This window comes from Arachis stenosperma, chromosome 10 (genome assembly GCF_014773155.1).
Source record: "Arachis stenosperma cultivar V10309 chromosome 10, arast.V10309.gnm1.PFL2, whole genome shotgun sequence".
In the NCBI taxonomy this organism is placed as follows: domain Eukaryota; kingdom Viridiplantae; phylum Streptophyta; class Magnoliopsida; order Fabales; family Fabaceae; genus Arachis; species Arachis stenosperma.
This window is the reverse complement of record NC_080386.1, coordinates 61845593-61861824: the sequence shown is the minus strand read 5'-3', so window position 1 is coordinate 61861824 and position 16232 is coordinate 61845593. Positions and strand designations below refer to the sequence as shown.

General features: G+C 41.8%; 1 protein-coding gene and 1 non-coding gene across 2 annotated transcripts; one reads left to right on the top strand and one right to left on the bottom strand.

The window, feature by feature from the left end:
• Nucleotides 1-7566: 7566 nt before the first annotated feature.
• Nucleotides 7567-13864, bottom strand: LOC130957175 (uncharacterized). The gene is made up of 3 exons (XM_057884046.1): nt 13604-13864; nt 8895-9857; nt 7567-8595 (listed from the first exon to the last, which is right to left on the bottom strand). The coding sequence occupies exons 1-3, from the start codon at nt 13862-13864 to the stop codon at nt 7567-7569; spliced, it is 2253 nt and encodes a 750-aa protein (XP_057740029.1).
• Nucleotides 9472-9578, top strand: LOC130958289 (small nucleolar RNA R71). Its single transcript, XR_009077419.1, has one exon. It is a non-coding gene; the product is annotated as a small nucleolar RNA R71 (small nucleolar RNA).
• Nucleotides 13865-16232: the final 2368 nt, after the last annotated feature.

Here is a 16232-nt window from a genome sequence, read left to right as displayed (position 1 = left end):
CGCGTGATTGACAACCACTTCCATTCTACCTTAGGCCGGGCGCATATCTCTTAGATTCCCCAACAGAATCTTCGTGGTATAAGCTAGATGGATGGCGGCATTCATGAGGATCCGGAAAGTCTAACCTTGTCTGTGGTATTCCGAGTAGGATCCTGGGAATCCGGAAAGTCTAACCTTGTCTGTGGTATTCCGAGTAGGATTCCGGTATCGAATGACTGTGACGAGCTTCAAACTCCTGAAGGCTGGGCGTTAGTGACAAACGCAAAAGAATCAATGGATTCTACTCCAGCCTGATTGAGAACCGACAGATGATTAGCCGTGCCGTGACAGAGCATTTGGACCTTTTTCACTGAGAGGATGGAATGTAGCTATCAACAAGGGTGATGCCTCCAGACGATTAGCCGTGCAGTGACAACGCATAGGACCATTTTCCCAAGAGGATTAAAAGTAGCCATTGATGATGGTGATGCCCTACAAACAGCTTGCCATGGAAAGGAGTAAGAAGGATTGGATGAAAGCAGTAGGAAAGCAGAGATTCAAGAGGAGCACAGCATCTTCATACGCTTATCTGAAATTCCCACTATTGAATTACATGAGTATTCCTATCCCTTTTCAATTATTTTATTATTAATTTTCGAAACCCATAACTATTTAATCTGCCTATCTGACAAATACAAGGTCACCATAGTATGCTTCATACCAACAATCTCCGTGGGATCGACCCTTACTCACATAAGGTATTACTTGGACGACCCAGTGCACTTGCTGGTTAGTTGTGCGAAATTGTGGAAAAATTATATAGAAACCATGGTGTTGGCATCATGTTTTTGGCGCCATTACCAGGGAATGAACAAGCAATGAATATTAACACATGAACAACAATTTCGTGCAAGTTGCTCAATATTTAGGAGCTATCATGAAGCTGAATGCCAAGTTATTTGGTAATGAGACTTGGGAAAGTGAACCCCCCTTGCTCATTAATGAACTAGATACTTGGATTCAGAAAATTCTACCTCAAAAGAAACAAGATCCTGGAAAATTCTTAATACCTTGTACCATAGGCACCATGACCTTTGAAAAAGCTCTGTGTGATCTAGGGTCAGGGATAAATCTTATGCCACTCTCTATAATGGAGAAGCTGGGGATCATTGAGGTACAACCTGCCTTGTTCTCATTACAATTGGCAGACAAGTCATTGAGACAAGCTTATGGAATAGTAGAGGACGTGTTAGTAAAGGTTGAAGGCCTTTACATCCCTGCTGATTTCATAATCTTAGACACTAGGAAGGAAGAGGATGATTGCATCATCCTTGGAAGACCTTTCCTAGCCACAGTAGGAGCTGTGATAGATGTCAACAGAGGTGAATTAGTCCTTCAATTGAATGGGGACTACCTTGTGTTTAAGGCACATGGCCATCCCTCTGTGACAGAAGAGAGTAAGCATGAAGAGCTTCTCTCAGTTCATAGTCAAGAAGAGCCCACACAGTCAAACTCTAAGTTTGGTGTTGTGAGGCCACAGCCAAACTCTAAGTTTGGTGTTAAGATCCCATATCCAAACTCTAAGTTTGGTGTTGGGACTACACAACATTGACCTGATCACCTTGTGGCTCCATAAGAGCCACTGTCAAGCTATTGACATTAAAGAAGCGCTTGTTGGGAGGCAACCCAATTTTATTTATCTAATTTTTATTTTATTCTATATTATTGTTATTTTGTGTTTTATTAGGTACATGATCATGAGGAGTCACAAAAAAAATCATAAAAATTAAAAACAGAGTCAAAAACAGCAGAAAAAAATTCGCACCCTAGAGGAAGCACAGGCTGGCGTTCAACGCCAGTAAGATGCATCTGGCCGGCGTTCAATACCAGAACAGAGCATCATTCTGGCGCTGAATGCCAGAAACAAGCAACATTCTGGTGCTAAACGCCAGGAATGTGCCCAGAAAAGAAAAGCTGGCACTGAACGCCAGTAACAAGCATGAAACTGGCGTTCAACGCCAGAAACATGCTTTACATGGGCGTTGAACGCCCAAAATGTGCACCACTCGGCGTTTAAACGCCAGAATGGTGTGCAAAGGCATTTTACATGCCTATTTGGTGCAGGGATGGAATTCCTTGACACCTCAGGATCTGTGGACCCCACAGGATCACCTCAGGATCTGTGAACCTCACAGTATCCCCACCTACCTCGCCCTCTCTCTCTCTCCATTCATGGTCATCCCTTCTGTTTTTCATTCACCACTCACTTCTACCCACTTTTCCCCATAAACCCCACCCACCTTCAAAATTCAAAACTCTTTCCCACCCAAACCCACCCATATAGCCGACTACACACATCCCTCCATCTCCTCCATATCTTCTTCTTCTTCTTCATCTTTTCTTTCTTCTCTTGCTCGAGGGCGAGCAATTTTCTAAGTTTGGTGTGGTAAAAGCATAGCTTTTTGCTTTTCCATAACCATTAATGGCACCTAAGGCCAGAGACGTCCAAAAAAAAAAAGAAGAAGAAAAAAAAAGGGAAGACAAAAGCTTCCACCTCTGAGTCATGGGAGATGGAAAGACTCATGTAAAGGGTTTATAGCTCAGTGGTAGAACATTTGACTGCAAATCAAGAGATCCTTGAGATACCTCAGGGATAAATTGTCCTCCACACAAAAATTGGAAGCAACTAAGGGTAGGAACACCAAAATTACTAGGAATCATTCAACAGAAGCAAGGAAGAGACATTGAGGAGCTCAAAGAGCACCATTGGTTCTTCAAGAAGGCGCCACCTTCACTCAGGTGGATTCATTCCTTGTTCTTATTTCTTTCTGCTTTTCGATTTTTAATGTTGTGTTTATCTATGTTTTATGTCTCTACTTCATGATCATTAGTATGTAGTAACCATGTCTTAAAGCTATGAATAAAATCCATTAATCCTTCACCTCTCTTAAATGAAAAATGTTTTAATTCAAAAGAACAAGAAGTACATGAATTTCGAAATTATCCTTGAATTTAATTTAATTATATTGATGTGGTGACAATACTTTTGTTTTCTGAATGAATGCTTGAACAATGCATATGTCTTTTGATCTTGTAGTTTATGAATGTTAAAATTGTTGGCTCTTGAAAGAATGATGAACAAAGAGAAATGTTATTGATGATCTAAAAAATCATGAAATTGATTCTTGAAGCAAGAAAAAGCAGTGAAAAGTAAAAAAATGGCGAAAAAAAATAAATAGAAAGAAAAAGAAAAAGCAAGCAGAAAAAGCCAATAGCCCTTAAAACCAAAAGGCAAGGGTAAAAAGGATCCAAGGCTTTGAGCATCAATGGATAGGAGGGCCTAAGGAAATAAAATCCAGGCCTAAGCGGCTAAATCAAGCTGTCCCTAACCATGTGCTTGTGTCATGAAGGTCCAAGTGAAAAGCTTGAGACTGAGTGGTTAAAGTCGTGATCCAAAGCAAAAGAGTGTGCTTAAGAGCTCTGGGCACCACTAACTGGGGACTCTAGCAAAGCTGAGTCACAATCTGAAAAGGTTCACCCAGTTTTGTGTCTGTGGCATTTATGTATCCAGTGGTAATACTGGAAAACAAAATGCTTAGGGCCACGGCCAAGACTCATAAGTAGCTGTGTTCAAGAATCAACATGCTTAACTAGAAAAGTCAATAACACTATCCGAAATTCTAAGTTCCTAGAGAAGCCAATCATTCTAAACTTCAAAGGAAAAAGTGAGATGCCAAAACTACAAGTCCCGCTCATCTAATTATAAATGATATTCATTGATATTCTGGAATTTATATATTCTTCTTTTATCCTCTTTGATTTTCAGTTGCTTGGAGACAAGCAACAATTTAAGTTTGGTGTTGTGATTAGCGGATAATTTATACGCCTTTTGGCATTGTTTTTAGGTAGTTTTTAGTAAGTTCAAGCTACTTTTAGGGATGTTTTCATTAGTTTCTATGTTAAATTCACATTTCTGGACTTTACTATGAGTTTGTGTGTTTTTCTATGATTTCAGGTAAATTCTGGCTGAAATTGAGGGACTTGAGCAAAACTCTGAAAAAGTAGACATCCAGAGCTTTCCAGCAATATATAATAGTCCATACTTTATTCGGAAATTGACGACGTAACTTGGCGTTGAACGCCAAGTACATGCTGCTGTCTGGAGTTAAACGCCAGAAAAACGTCATGATCCGGAGTTGAACGCCCAAAACACGTCATAACTTGGAGTTCAACTCCAAGAAAAGCCTCAGCTCGTGGATTGATCAAGCTCAGCCCAAGCATACACCAAGTGGGCCCCGGAAGTGGATTTATGCATCAATTACTTACTCATGTAAACCCTAGGAGCTAGTTTATTATAAATAGAACTTTTTACTATCATATTATCATCCTGGATTGTATTTTGAATCCTGTGATCACGTTTTGGGGGCTGGCCTTTCGGCCATGCCTGAACCTTTCACTTATGTATTTTCAACAGTGGAGTTTCTGCACACCATAGATTAAGGGTGTGGAGCTCTGCTGTACCTCAAGTTTTAATGCAATTACTATTGTTTTCCATCCAAATCATCTTCATTCTTATTCCAAGATATACGTTGCACTTCACTTTGATGAATGTGATGATCCGTGACACTCATCATCATTCTCACCTATGAACGCGCGTGATTGACAACCACTTCCGTTCTACCTTAGGCCGGGCGCATATCTCTTAGATTCCCCAACAGAATCTTCGTGGTATAAGCTAGATGGATGGCGGCATTCATGAGGATCCAGAAAGTCTAACCTTGTCTGTGGTATTCCGAGTAGGATCCTGGGAATCCCGAAAGTCTAACCTTGTCTGTGGTATTCCGAGTAGGATTCCAGTATTGAATGACTGTGACGAGCTTCAAACTCCTGAAGGCTGGGCGTTAGTGACAAACGCAAAAGAATCACTGGATTCTACTCCAGCCTGATTGATAACCGACAGATGATTAGCCGTGCCGTGACAGAGCATTTGGACCTTTTTCACTGAGAGGATGGGATGTAGCTATCAACAAGGGTGATGCCTCCAGACGATTAGCCGTGCAGTGACAGCGCATAGGACCATTTTCCCGAGAGGATTAAAAGTAGCCATTGATGATGGTGATGCCCTACAAACAGCTTGCCATGGAAAGGAGTAAGAAGGATTGGATGAAAGCAGTAGGAAAGCAGAGATTCAAGAGGAGCACAGCATCTTCATACGCTTATCTGAAATTCCCACTATTGAATTACATGAGTATTCCTATCCCTTTTCAATTATTTTATTATTAATTTTTGAAACCCATAACTATTTATTCTGCCTATCTGACAAATACAAGGTCACCATAGTATGCTTCATACCAACAATCTCCGTGGGATCGACCCTTACTCACGTAAGGTATTACTTGGACGACCCAGTGCACTTGCTGGTTAGTTGTGCGAAATTGTGGAAAAATTATATAGAAACCATGGTGTTGGCATCATGTTTTTGGCGCCATTACCAGGGAATGAACAAGCAATGAATATTAACACATGAACAACAATTTCGTGCACCATAAAGCAACCAGTTTCTTACACTTTTTCCGCATCCTATGTGAAAGCAGAAGAAAATTCAGGTAACAGAACAACAACAAATTTAGAACAAGGAGGAAACACTTAATAAAATCAAGAAAACTAAATTCTTAATTGGAAGCTTGAAGATAATGTGATTCACAAGAATAACGGTGTATATATTCCAATGGTGCGCGCAGTTAGAACATACACACCAGCCACACACAACGGCAATCACACTCTCAATTCAATTAAAGGCTCAAAGCTTCACAACTAAGTGCTCATGTTGCAAGAAAGTGAAACATAGACATGCAAACAACTCTAAGCAAGCACCAAAAAAGAAAGGTCAATTGTTCATCATCGACAAATGGTAATCACATATAAAATGTTCTTTAATTTGAAGCCAAAAGATGTTTGATCAAGACATCACTAAAAGTTGAACGTTTGTAAAAGGATTACTCAATTTTGATTCCAAGATGAACACTGAACTTTGATTCTATCAACACAATGCAATTGCTACTTATCCTCACCCATTGACAAAATACATAATTTCTTGGCAAACATGGGTGGTTGAACTCAAAGCATGTGAGCATGGAAATGTATTGGTGACACAAATTCATCAACATCAAAATTCACAAATGAAGTTGCACAATTCATACATAATGCCTAACAAAAGAGAAATTGAAAACATATGATGGCCAAGTCATATGAATCAAACAAGACGTTCATTGAGGCATTTTATCAAACATACGATATGCAATGTGCAAACCCATCACAATTAAGCTTAAAATTGATAACAAGCAACCCAATAATCAAGAAACAACACTTTGCAATACAAGAAAACAATAAGAAGAAAGCAACAAATTTAATCCAAACAACATAAAAGAAATGAAAGCAAATGCAACAATATTAGCAAAAATGGGAAAAAAGAAATAAAAAAGGAAAATAAAACTATGAACCTTTGGTATGAAGGTTGAGTAGAACAAGAACTAGGCGGGAATAATGGCACTTATTATAGCCACTGTGAAATCACGGCCGTTGGCTTGACCGGAAGAGAAAATTAACCGATGGTGAATTAAGAGAAAAGAAGAAAAGAGAAGAAGGAAAGAAGAAAGAAGAGAAATAAGAGAAAAGTAGAGATATGGTGGTGGTGGCCGGCGGCAACTGACTGGCAAGACTGGGTGGAGGAGAGGGAGAGAGAGAGAGCAAGAAGAAGAAAGGAAAAGAAAAGAATGCTGCCCCTTAACAGTGCAGCTCACCCTATTAATGCCTAGTTAGCGACCTGTGCGGACGCACAGGGGCCTGTGCGGACGCACAACAGCGACAACTTAGAGAGGGAGCGAACGCACACAGCGTGCGATCGCTGCAACCAAAGAGGTTGCGAATGGGTGTGCGAATTCACCAAAAGGTGCGAACGCACAGAAGGACTTTTTTTTTAACTTGTAGATAAAAGCATATGTGCGAGTGCACACAGGTCCGTGCCCATGCACAGACGATAAGAAAGGGGAAGGTGTGCGCTCGCACAAGCCATTCCCTCGCTCCCACCAGAGGGGCTTACAAGCGGTGTGCGGACGCACACGTCTGTGCGACCGCACAAACAAGACACGAAAGGGAATGTGTGCGTATGCACGCAGCTGTGCTGGCGCTGCCACCAGAGGGCATGTCAAAGTGTGTGCGGACGCATAGGCTTGTGCGCCCGCACAGATGGCGAAAAACACAGCTTGCGCACAAGGAGTTGTGGACGCACAAATGCCCTGCTTCAAAAAATTCTTTTCTCCATAAAACTAAGGTTCCTAACCTTGGCAAATCAACATACCAACCCCAAATCACCCAAACAAACATACAATCACATTCCACAAGGAATTCTATCCTCATTAACTCAAAGTTATTAAACCCAACCTACGCTAATCACTATATCACAAGAAAACAAGTAATTCAAAAAGCTATAAACAAGAGATAGAGTTAGAAAAATGTCACCTTGGTGGGGTGTCCCCCACCAAGCACTTTGGTTTAGAGTCCTAAGTTGGACTTGCATGGCTTCATTGGTCACTTAGAAACTTCCCCAAGGAGGAAAATCTCCAACTCCTTGGCATTCTTGGGTTGAGCATGATCCTTTGAATTTGACTTCTTGGCAAACTCCTCTTTTTCTTGTTCCTTGACATCCTCAATCACTTTATCTTCAACTATGTCATGCCCAAAAATGGAATAGGCCTTAAGAGTGGGTTTGTTGGACTCCTCCAGGGTGAACTTGACTAACTCGCCATCCGACTCAAAAGAATAGACTCCCGAGTGTGCGTCTAGCTTGAAACGGGCCGTCTTCAAGAATGGCCTTCCAAGGAGTATTGATGATGGGTTAGTCGAATTAATAGGTAGAGTCTCCAAGATGTGGAAGTCAACCGGAAAAAGCAACCATTGAATGTTGATTATGACGTTCTCTGCAATTTCAACCACAGACACAATACTCTTGTCAGCCAAGACAAACCTTGCCCCGGATCTTTTGAGAGGTGGTAAGTTCAATCTTTGGTATACGGGCAGTGGCATGGTGCTCACACACGCTTCCAAATCACACATACAATCCATGAACTTAATCCCACCAATCAAACAAGTCACCAAACATGGGCTAGGATCATTATATTTTTCAGGAAGCAAAGAAGAGATTGAATCATCTACCGGCTTTTTGTTAACATTGCCAAGCTTGTCTTTGTGAGTGCACACATATTTAAGGAACTTGGCATATTTCGGCACTTGTTGAATGGCTTGAAAGAGAGGGATGGTAACTTCAACTTTCTTAAAAACTTCCACCAAAGTGGGGTCAAGATCTTCTTGCTTCTTTGCCTTCTTGACCAAAGTTGGGAATGGAATGGGTGAAGGCTCTTCAAGCAAGGTCTTTCTCTTTGGCTCCTTGACTTTTGGTGGCTCCTCCTCACTTCTGTCAACATTTTCATCTTCACCCTTTGTCATCTCCACCTCTTCTCCTACCTCATCATTGTTGGTCTTCTCACTTGCCTTTGCGGGTATATCAACATTCTTGTCCAACTTAGTACCACTTCGGAGAGTAATGCCATTTATGCTCCCCTTAGGATTGGGTTAAGGTTGAGAGGGTAAACTACTTGAGGTTGAAGCTTGTTGGGTGCTTTGTGCAGTTTGAGGAGGGAGGGTCAAACGGGTAAGGGCTTCGGCTATTGTAGCCATGTATGCATCTTGTTTCTTATGAAACTTTCTTTGCTCTTGCATGAAGGTGTGGATTGTGTCATTCATGTGGGTTTGATTGGGAGGAGGGGCTTGGTTAGCTTCAGAAGGATTGGATCTATTATTTGGATGTTGGTACTTCACTTGAGATTCAGGTTGTGGGGGTTGTTGATATTGTTGCAGACCTTGGGGGTGTTGGGGGTAATAGGCTTGAGAATTTTGGTTAGGTTGGCTTGGGGAGCTTGGTTCAACCTTTGGTTTGAGTTATCTCTCCATCCTTGGTTTTGATTACCTCCATGTTGGTAGGGTCCTTGGTTGTAATTGGTCCTTTGTGGATAAGGATTAGCAACCGCCAATGTAGTGTCCTCTTGGATTTGAGGGCACTCATCTGTGTAATGAGTAGTACAAGCACAAACAACACATATCCTTGGTGGTTCTTCAATCCTAGGAGGTTGAGGGGGAGCATTTATCAAAGCTTGAGGGATTTTTTGACCTTGGGTGATTTGACGCAACAAGATCGTCATTTCACTAAGGGTCTTAGTCAAAATAGCATCTCTAGAAGGAGAAACTTCACTCAATGCTTTTGGATGTGGAGTCCTTGCCCGGGAGTGTTGAGTTGAGTCGGCTAGGTCCGATATAACTTCCCATGCCTCTGTTGTAGTCTTGTTTTTGGTCAATGATCCCCCACTCGCGGCATCTAGGAGAAGCTTATCTTGGTGTTGCATCCCTTGACAGAAATAACTTATCAGAACCAACTCATCAATCTGGTGGTGAGGGCAAGCTTCTAATAACTTCTTGAATCTTTCCCAGTATTCATACAAGATCTTTCCATCTTGTTGCACAATACAAGAGATCTCTCTTCGAAACATGTCTGTTTTCTGAGGAGGGTAGAACTTTTCCAAGAAATCCTTATGCAACAAGTCCCAGTTGGATCTAATTTCACTCAGCTGAGTATAAAACCATTCCTTTGCTTTCCCTTCCAAAGATAAAGGGAAAGCAAAGACCAACACTGCAGATTCATCTACCCCATGTCTCCTTGCGGTTGCACATGCAACTTGGAAATCCTTAAGGTGCTTCAGCAGATCTTCCCCAGGTAGCCCATTGTACTTCAGCGGATCTTCGTGGAGGGTCCACCATGACAGCGTCACCTGAGTCACTCAAAGAGAATTCAGTACTCCCCATAGATGAATATAGAGTTTCCTCGTTGATCAAAGAATTAGAGTCACGAATGGTTGGTGATAGTGAATAGGAGTGATCCTCAAGGGAACCCGATTCACTATTCACAAAAGCTAGCCGGCGCCGAGCTTGCCTTATACGAGTTAAAGTTCTTTCAATTTCTGGATTAAAAGTGGCCAAGCTTGGGTCTGGAAGCGACCGTGTCATTCAACTGAGGAGGCAACGAAAGCATGTAATTATGAAAAGCAAAACACAAGCAGGCAAGTTAACAAAAGCTAACTTAACAACTTATAACTACTAAAATTACTAAAGAGGAAAGTAGTACATACAACTAGTGCCAAGTAGCAAACCAGAAATCAAGTATTCACACCATTCACATATTTACACAACCAAAATCACGGCACTAATTGCACTCAAAGTGAAATCCCCAGCAACGGCGCCAAATTTGACGAGTGGCCAAATTGCATAGGTTAGGAATTTGATCATCAAAATGGAGTCGGCGTTGTAAGTATAGTCCTAACCCAACAAATTGACCATCGATCAAATGTTATCACAATTCAAACAAAATATCAATCAAGAGTATTTAGCTCCCGGGTCGTTCTCCCTAGGAATCACTCAATGGCAATGAGTGTGCAAATTTTGGTTGTAGTGATCAAGGGGTTTTCAATGAAGAGATGAACATATAAAGCAGTAAAAGAACATGCAAAATTGTAATGATTGAACTAATGAAGCAATTAAAGAACCAAGTGTGTAATATAAACAAGTAAAATATGAAAGAGATTAACATAACAAAATATGAAAGATTGAAAGCATAAAAAGGGGTCTTGGCTTGGAGTGAGCTAGAGATCCTTTCCTTGTTAGAACCACATCTATGACAATTATAATGGATTAGTCTCACTTGATCAACCCTCACATCAGAAGATAAGTTAAATGAGCATAAGTGTCCTTAATGCACATGTCTCAGAACTCTTCTCCTTTGATTCTTCATATTTCCTCCACTTTGCATGCTCTCTTTCCATTTTCTCCAACACATTCCTACCTTATACACCTGAAATCACTAACAAACAATATCAAGACATCGAATGGAAGGCAAATGGAATAAAAATAGATCAAATAAAGCATCAAGAGGAATCAAGTGCAAGTTTATGTGATAAAATCCATTCAATTCTAACAAAAAAACATCATCAATTATGGATTCATCATCTGGCTTCTTTATGTCAGTCCTGTCTAAGTTATTTTTAGTAATCCATTTTATTTGGACCTTGTCAGGTCTCTTATTATGGATTACTTTTTATAACTTTTGTAGCTTGTTAGGCCGACTTCGTCACGTCTGTCCTTTCTAAATTATTTCTAGTAATCCATTTTATTTGGACCTTGTCAGGTCTCTTTTTATGGATTACTTTTTATAACTTTTGTAGCTTTTTAGGCCGACTTCATCATGTCGGTCCTTTCTAAGTTATTTCTAGGAATCCATTTTATTTGGACCTTGTCAGGTCTCTTTTTATGGATTACTTTTTATAACTTTTGTAGCTTTTTAGGCCGACTTCGTCATGTCGGTCCTTTCTAAGTTATTTCTAGTAATCCATTTTCAGCACTGGCCAGGCACCTTTTCTATGGATTTAGTTTTTATAACTTTTGCTGTTTGACTGGTCCGACTTCTTTATATCGGTCCGACTTTAAGTTATTTCTAGCAACCTATTTTTGTTAAGACCTCGTCAAGTCTTTTCCTATCGATCACTTTTGATAACTTCTTGCATTATTCTGTTTTCATCGCTTTTCATCTTTGCCGATTTTGTATAAATTGGGTAGTGCATTTCGCTTGGCTGACTTTGGATGAATTCGGTTTTCATTTTGTTGACCTTGTCATGTAGTGAATTTGGTTTTCACTTTGCCGATCTGTAGCTTTATAATCGGGTGATGAATTTTTGCATTTTCATATTAATGCGTCTTAATAAAGAGCATTTGTAGAAAATCTAAAAAAACTTTATTTGAAATAAAAAATATGCAAATATATACATGTGGGTGCTTACCCTATTTAAGTCAAGTAATTTTGCAAAACTTTGTCTTGGTGCCTCGTTAAAAAACCTTTTTAGAAATAAGAGTGCACTTCTAACCTAAGATCTTTTCATTACCTCTAACTATAATACCTTCTTAGGTTGCAGGCGTGCCATGACCTTGGTAGCTCTCGCCCCTTGAGTTCGGACACTTTGTAGTAGCCTTTTCCCAGCACCTCTGTGACTCGGTAGGGTCCTTTCCAGTTAGCCGCTAGCTTTCCCTCACTGGGTCGACTTGTTCCGATATCATTTTGGATTAAGATAAGGTCATTGTTGACGAAGCTTTGCTGCACTACCTTTCGATTGTACCTTGAGGCCATACGACGTTTTAACGCTTCTTCTCTGATCCGAGCTCTTTCTCGGACTTTCGGAAGTTGGTCGAGCTCTTCCTTTTCAAGTTGGGAGTTGGCTTCATCGCTGTAGAGGATCGTTCTGGGAGATCCTTCTTCAACTTCTACCGGTATCATTGCCTCCATTCCATAAGCCAATCGGAAGGGTGATTCCTTTATGGTGGAATGTGGAGTTATCCGATATGCCCAAAGGACTTGTGGGAGCTCTTCAGCGCAGGCTTCGTTTGCGTCCTATGGTGCTTTATTTTCAAGTCGGCTACCAATTTTCTAAAGCCTGCGTTTGTGAATTGAGTGCCATTGTCTGTGGTGATGGAGTAAGGGACCCCAAACCTTGTGATAATATTTCTATATAGGAATTTTCGACTTCTTTGTGCTGTGGCATTGGCTAGGGGCTCTTCCTCAATCCATTTTGTAAATTAATCTACCCCTACAATGAGAAACTTGACCTGTCCCGATCCTTGGGGGAAGGGCCCGAGGAGGTCGAATCCCCACTTTTCAAATGGCCAAGGGGATGTTATGCTGATGAGTTCCTCTGGTGGGGCGATATGGAAGTTGGCATGTTTTTGACATGGTGGACATGTCTTAACGAACTCAATGGCTATTTTTTTCCAAAGTCGGCCAAAAGAATCCGGCTCAAATTACTTTCTTGGCAAGAGCTCGTGCTTCGAGATGGTTGCCGCATGTGCCACTGTGTATTTCTTCCAAGACCTCTTTTGTGTTAGAGGTCGGCACACATTTTAGTAGAGGCGTCGAGATCCCTCTCTTGTATAGGATATTATTTATGATGGTGTAATACTATGCCTCTCGCTTTAACCTCTTTACCTCTTTCTTGTCTGTAGGGAGTATCTCAGATTTGAGGTAGCTGATTATGGGAGTCATCCATCCTTAATCCTGACCAGATATGGCTAGGATTTTTTCTTCTTCTAAGATTGACGGGTTTTGCAGTATTTCCTGCATGAGGCTCCTATTATTGCCCCCTGGTTTGGTGCAGGCTAATTTTGAGAGTGCGTCAGCTTTGAGGTAGCTGATTATGGGAGTCATCCATCCTTAATCCTGACCAGATATGGCTAGGATTTTTTCTTCTTCTAAGATTGACGGGTTTTGCAGTATTTCCTGCATGAGGCTCCTATTATTGCCCCCTGGTTTGGTGCAGGCTAATTTTGAGAGTGCGTCAGCTTGAACATTCTGTTCCCGAGGTATATATCGGATCTTATATTCCTGGAATTGTCCGAGTTGTTCCCTGGTTTTGTCCAGGTACTTTTTCATGGCAGGATCTTTGGCTTGGTAGGTCCCTGCTATTTGTGAGGTGATGACCTGTGAATCACTGAAGATAACCAGTTTTTGGGCTCCGACCTCTTTAGCCAATTTTAAACCAGCCAATAGCATCTCATACTCAGCCTGACTATTGGAAGCAGGGAACTTAAACTTCAGGGAGAGCTCGATTTGGGTTCCCTGATTACTTTCTATTATCACACCTGCTCCACTTCCGATTTTATTTGAAGAGCCGTCCACATAGAGATTCCAATTTGTGGGGATTTCTGGGGTGTCAGTATACTCTGCAATGAAGTCAGCCATATACTGTGATTTGATGGCTGTCCGAGCATCATATTGAAGATCGAATTCGAACAACTAGACTGCCCACTGTAGGATTCTTCCTGCTAAATATGTTTTCTGCAGAATGCCTTTCATGGGCTGGTTGGTCCGAACTTTGATGGTGTGAGCCTGGAAGTATGGACGAAGTCGTCGAGAGGTTAATATGAGAGTGTATGCGAACTTTTCTATCTTTTGATAGTGCTTTACTGATGAAGTATATAGGTTGTTGTCCACTTTTGTCTTCTCTGACTAGTGCTGAGGCTACTTCCCGACTTCCTACTGCAAAGTATAATGTGAGTGCTTCTCCTTCCCGTGGTCGGGTAAGAATGGGTCGTTATCCCAGGAATCTTTTGAAATCCTAGAAGGCTTGCTCGCACTCCGGTGTCCATTTGAACTTCTTTCCCTTCCTTAGTGTGGCGTAGAAAGGGAGAGATTTTATGGCTGATTCGGCTAGAAAGTTGGATAAGGCCGCCAGTCACCCATTGAGTTGTTGCACTTCTTTGACACAGGTCGGGTTTTTCATGTCGAGTATTGATGACTTACATCATCTACCCTTTTTCTTGCATAAAAAGGACAATAAAAGAGGCATAATCTCATTTGATCATTGCAATTCATGCCTTAATTGATGAATATCATAGTACATTGCTTTGAAATTAGTTTGTGTTGAATTTCAGGCAAAAAAGACATCAAAAATGGGAAGGAAACAACTAAACAAGTGGGCGTGTGAAGCAGGCGTGCCACTTGGAACAAATGCCAGAAGCTGGGCATGGCACGCTGGTACAATATTCCAGAGAGCAACAATGAAGACCATCAAAGTGGTATGGCACGCCAGAAGCTGGGCATGGCACTCCAACTAATCACCTAGAAGAGTCATCACTTGGGCGTGCCACTTTGTGTCGAAGGCGTGGCACGCCAGCTCCAGAATTCACTTGGGCATGCCACTTGAGGATCAAGGCGTGGCACGCCAAGCCTAAGAGACCCATAATTGAATGGGCGTGCCACTTGAGCTACATGGCGTGGCACGCTGGTACAACAATTCAGAGAAGCGGTTGAAGGCTAATGAGGTCTGGGCGTGCCACTTGAGCAACCAGGCGTGGCACGCCAATGAACAAGAAGGCAAAGCAAAAAGCTAGGCGTGCCACTTGATGTCAAAGGCGTGGCATGCCAGCTCAAGAAGCCTCACTAAGGCGTGCCACTTGAATGATCAGGCGTGGCACGCCAGCACTGAAGGAGGCCAAACAAAGCTGGGAGTGCCACTTGGTATCGAAGGCGTGGCACGCCAGCTCAATTGTCCCACTTTGGCGTGCCACTTGAACATGCAGGCATGGCACGCCAACATTTGGAACCAAGGCAAGTGAAGGGCGTGGCACACCAGTCTCATTAGAACTGGGCGTGCCACTTGGATGATGAGGCATGGCACGCCAGCAAGAGGATGAAGCATTTAGAGGGGCGTGGCATGCCAGACCCTAGGCGTCCCACGCTGGTACAAGTTTCCAAAAGCATGAAGATGTGAAAAATGGCTTGGGCATGCCACTTTGGCTCGAAGGCGTGGCACGCCAAGATACTTGGGTCAATTAAAATGCCCTGGGCGTGCCACTTTGGCTCGAAGGCATGGCGCGCCAGGGATGTGATGGAGGAAGGCGTGCCACTTGGAGGGTGAGGCATGGCACGCCAAGCTTGAAATGAAGAAAGCATGACACGCCAGGGGAACGCCAGTCACACGCCAGCTGGAAGATCACATTTGTTGAGTTTCTTTTCCCTTCAAATTGTAAATTTCTTTTCACTTTTGTAATTTCCTTTATTTTTTAGATCTAGGAGTAGTATAAATACCCTTGGAAGCATTAGATAAAAAGAACGGATACACAGATCACCATCTCAATGGGATTGTGGAGTTTGAGTTTTTCACTTTTTACACTTCATCTCTTCCATCTTTTGTACTTTCTTTCTGAGCTATGTGTAGCTAAATTCCCTCTCATTGAGAGAGGGAGCTCTATTGTACTTGATGGATTAATGATAGTGAATTTCTTCTTCTCTTCATCTTCTCTTTGATTTACTAGAAGGGATTTCAATTTTCATGCTTAGTGTTCAATTATCTTGGAAAAGATATTGAATGCAAAATGGGTTTCATGGAAACCTTGGAAAAGGAAACATGAAGCCATGCTAGAAATCTCTTCTCAAACTTGAGTAAAATCTGGGTTTTGGTATTTGGATATGGTGACATATAATCCTTTCTCTACTTGGACCTACAAGGATGTGTGGTAAAATCAGGGATCAAGCATATCTCTCTTCATGAGCAATTAGACCAAGGAATTGGCTATTGGTCAAGATCTAAGAGATTGGGTCACCAAGG

Excerpts from the sequence above, each read along its gene's own strand:
- LOC130957175 (XM_057884046.1), bottom strand. The coding sequence starts at position 13,864 with ATGGCTGACTTCATTGCAGAGTATACTGACACCCCAGAAATCCCCACA. Across the intron at positions 9,858-13,603 it reads TTATCTTCAGTGATTCACAG|GTGACGCTGTCATGGTGGAC; the intron begins GTCATCACCTCA and ends TGAGTGACTCAG. Across the intron at positions 8,596-8,894 it reads TTACCCCCAACACCCCCAAG|GGGAGCATAAATGGCATTAC; the intron begins GTCTGCAACAAT and ends CCCAATCCTAAG.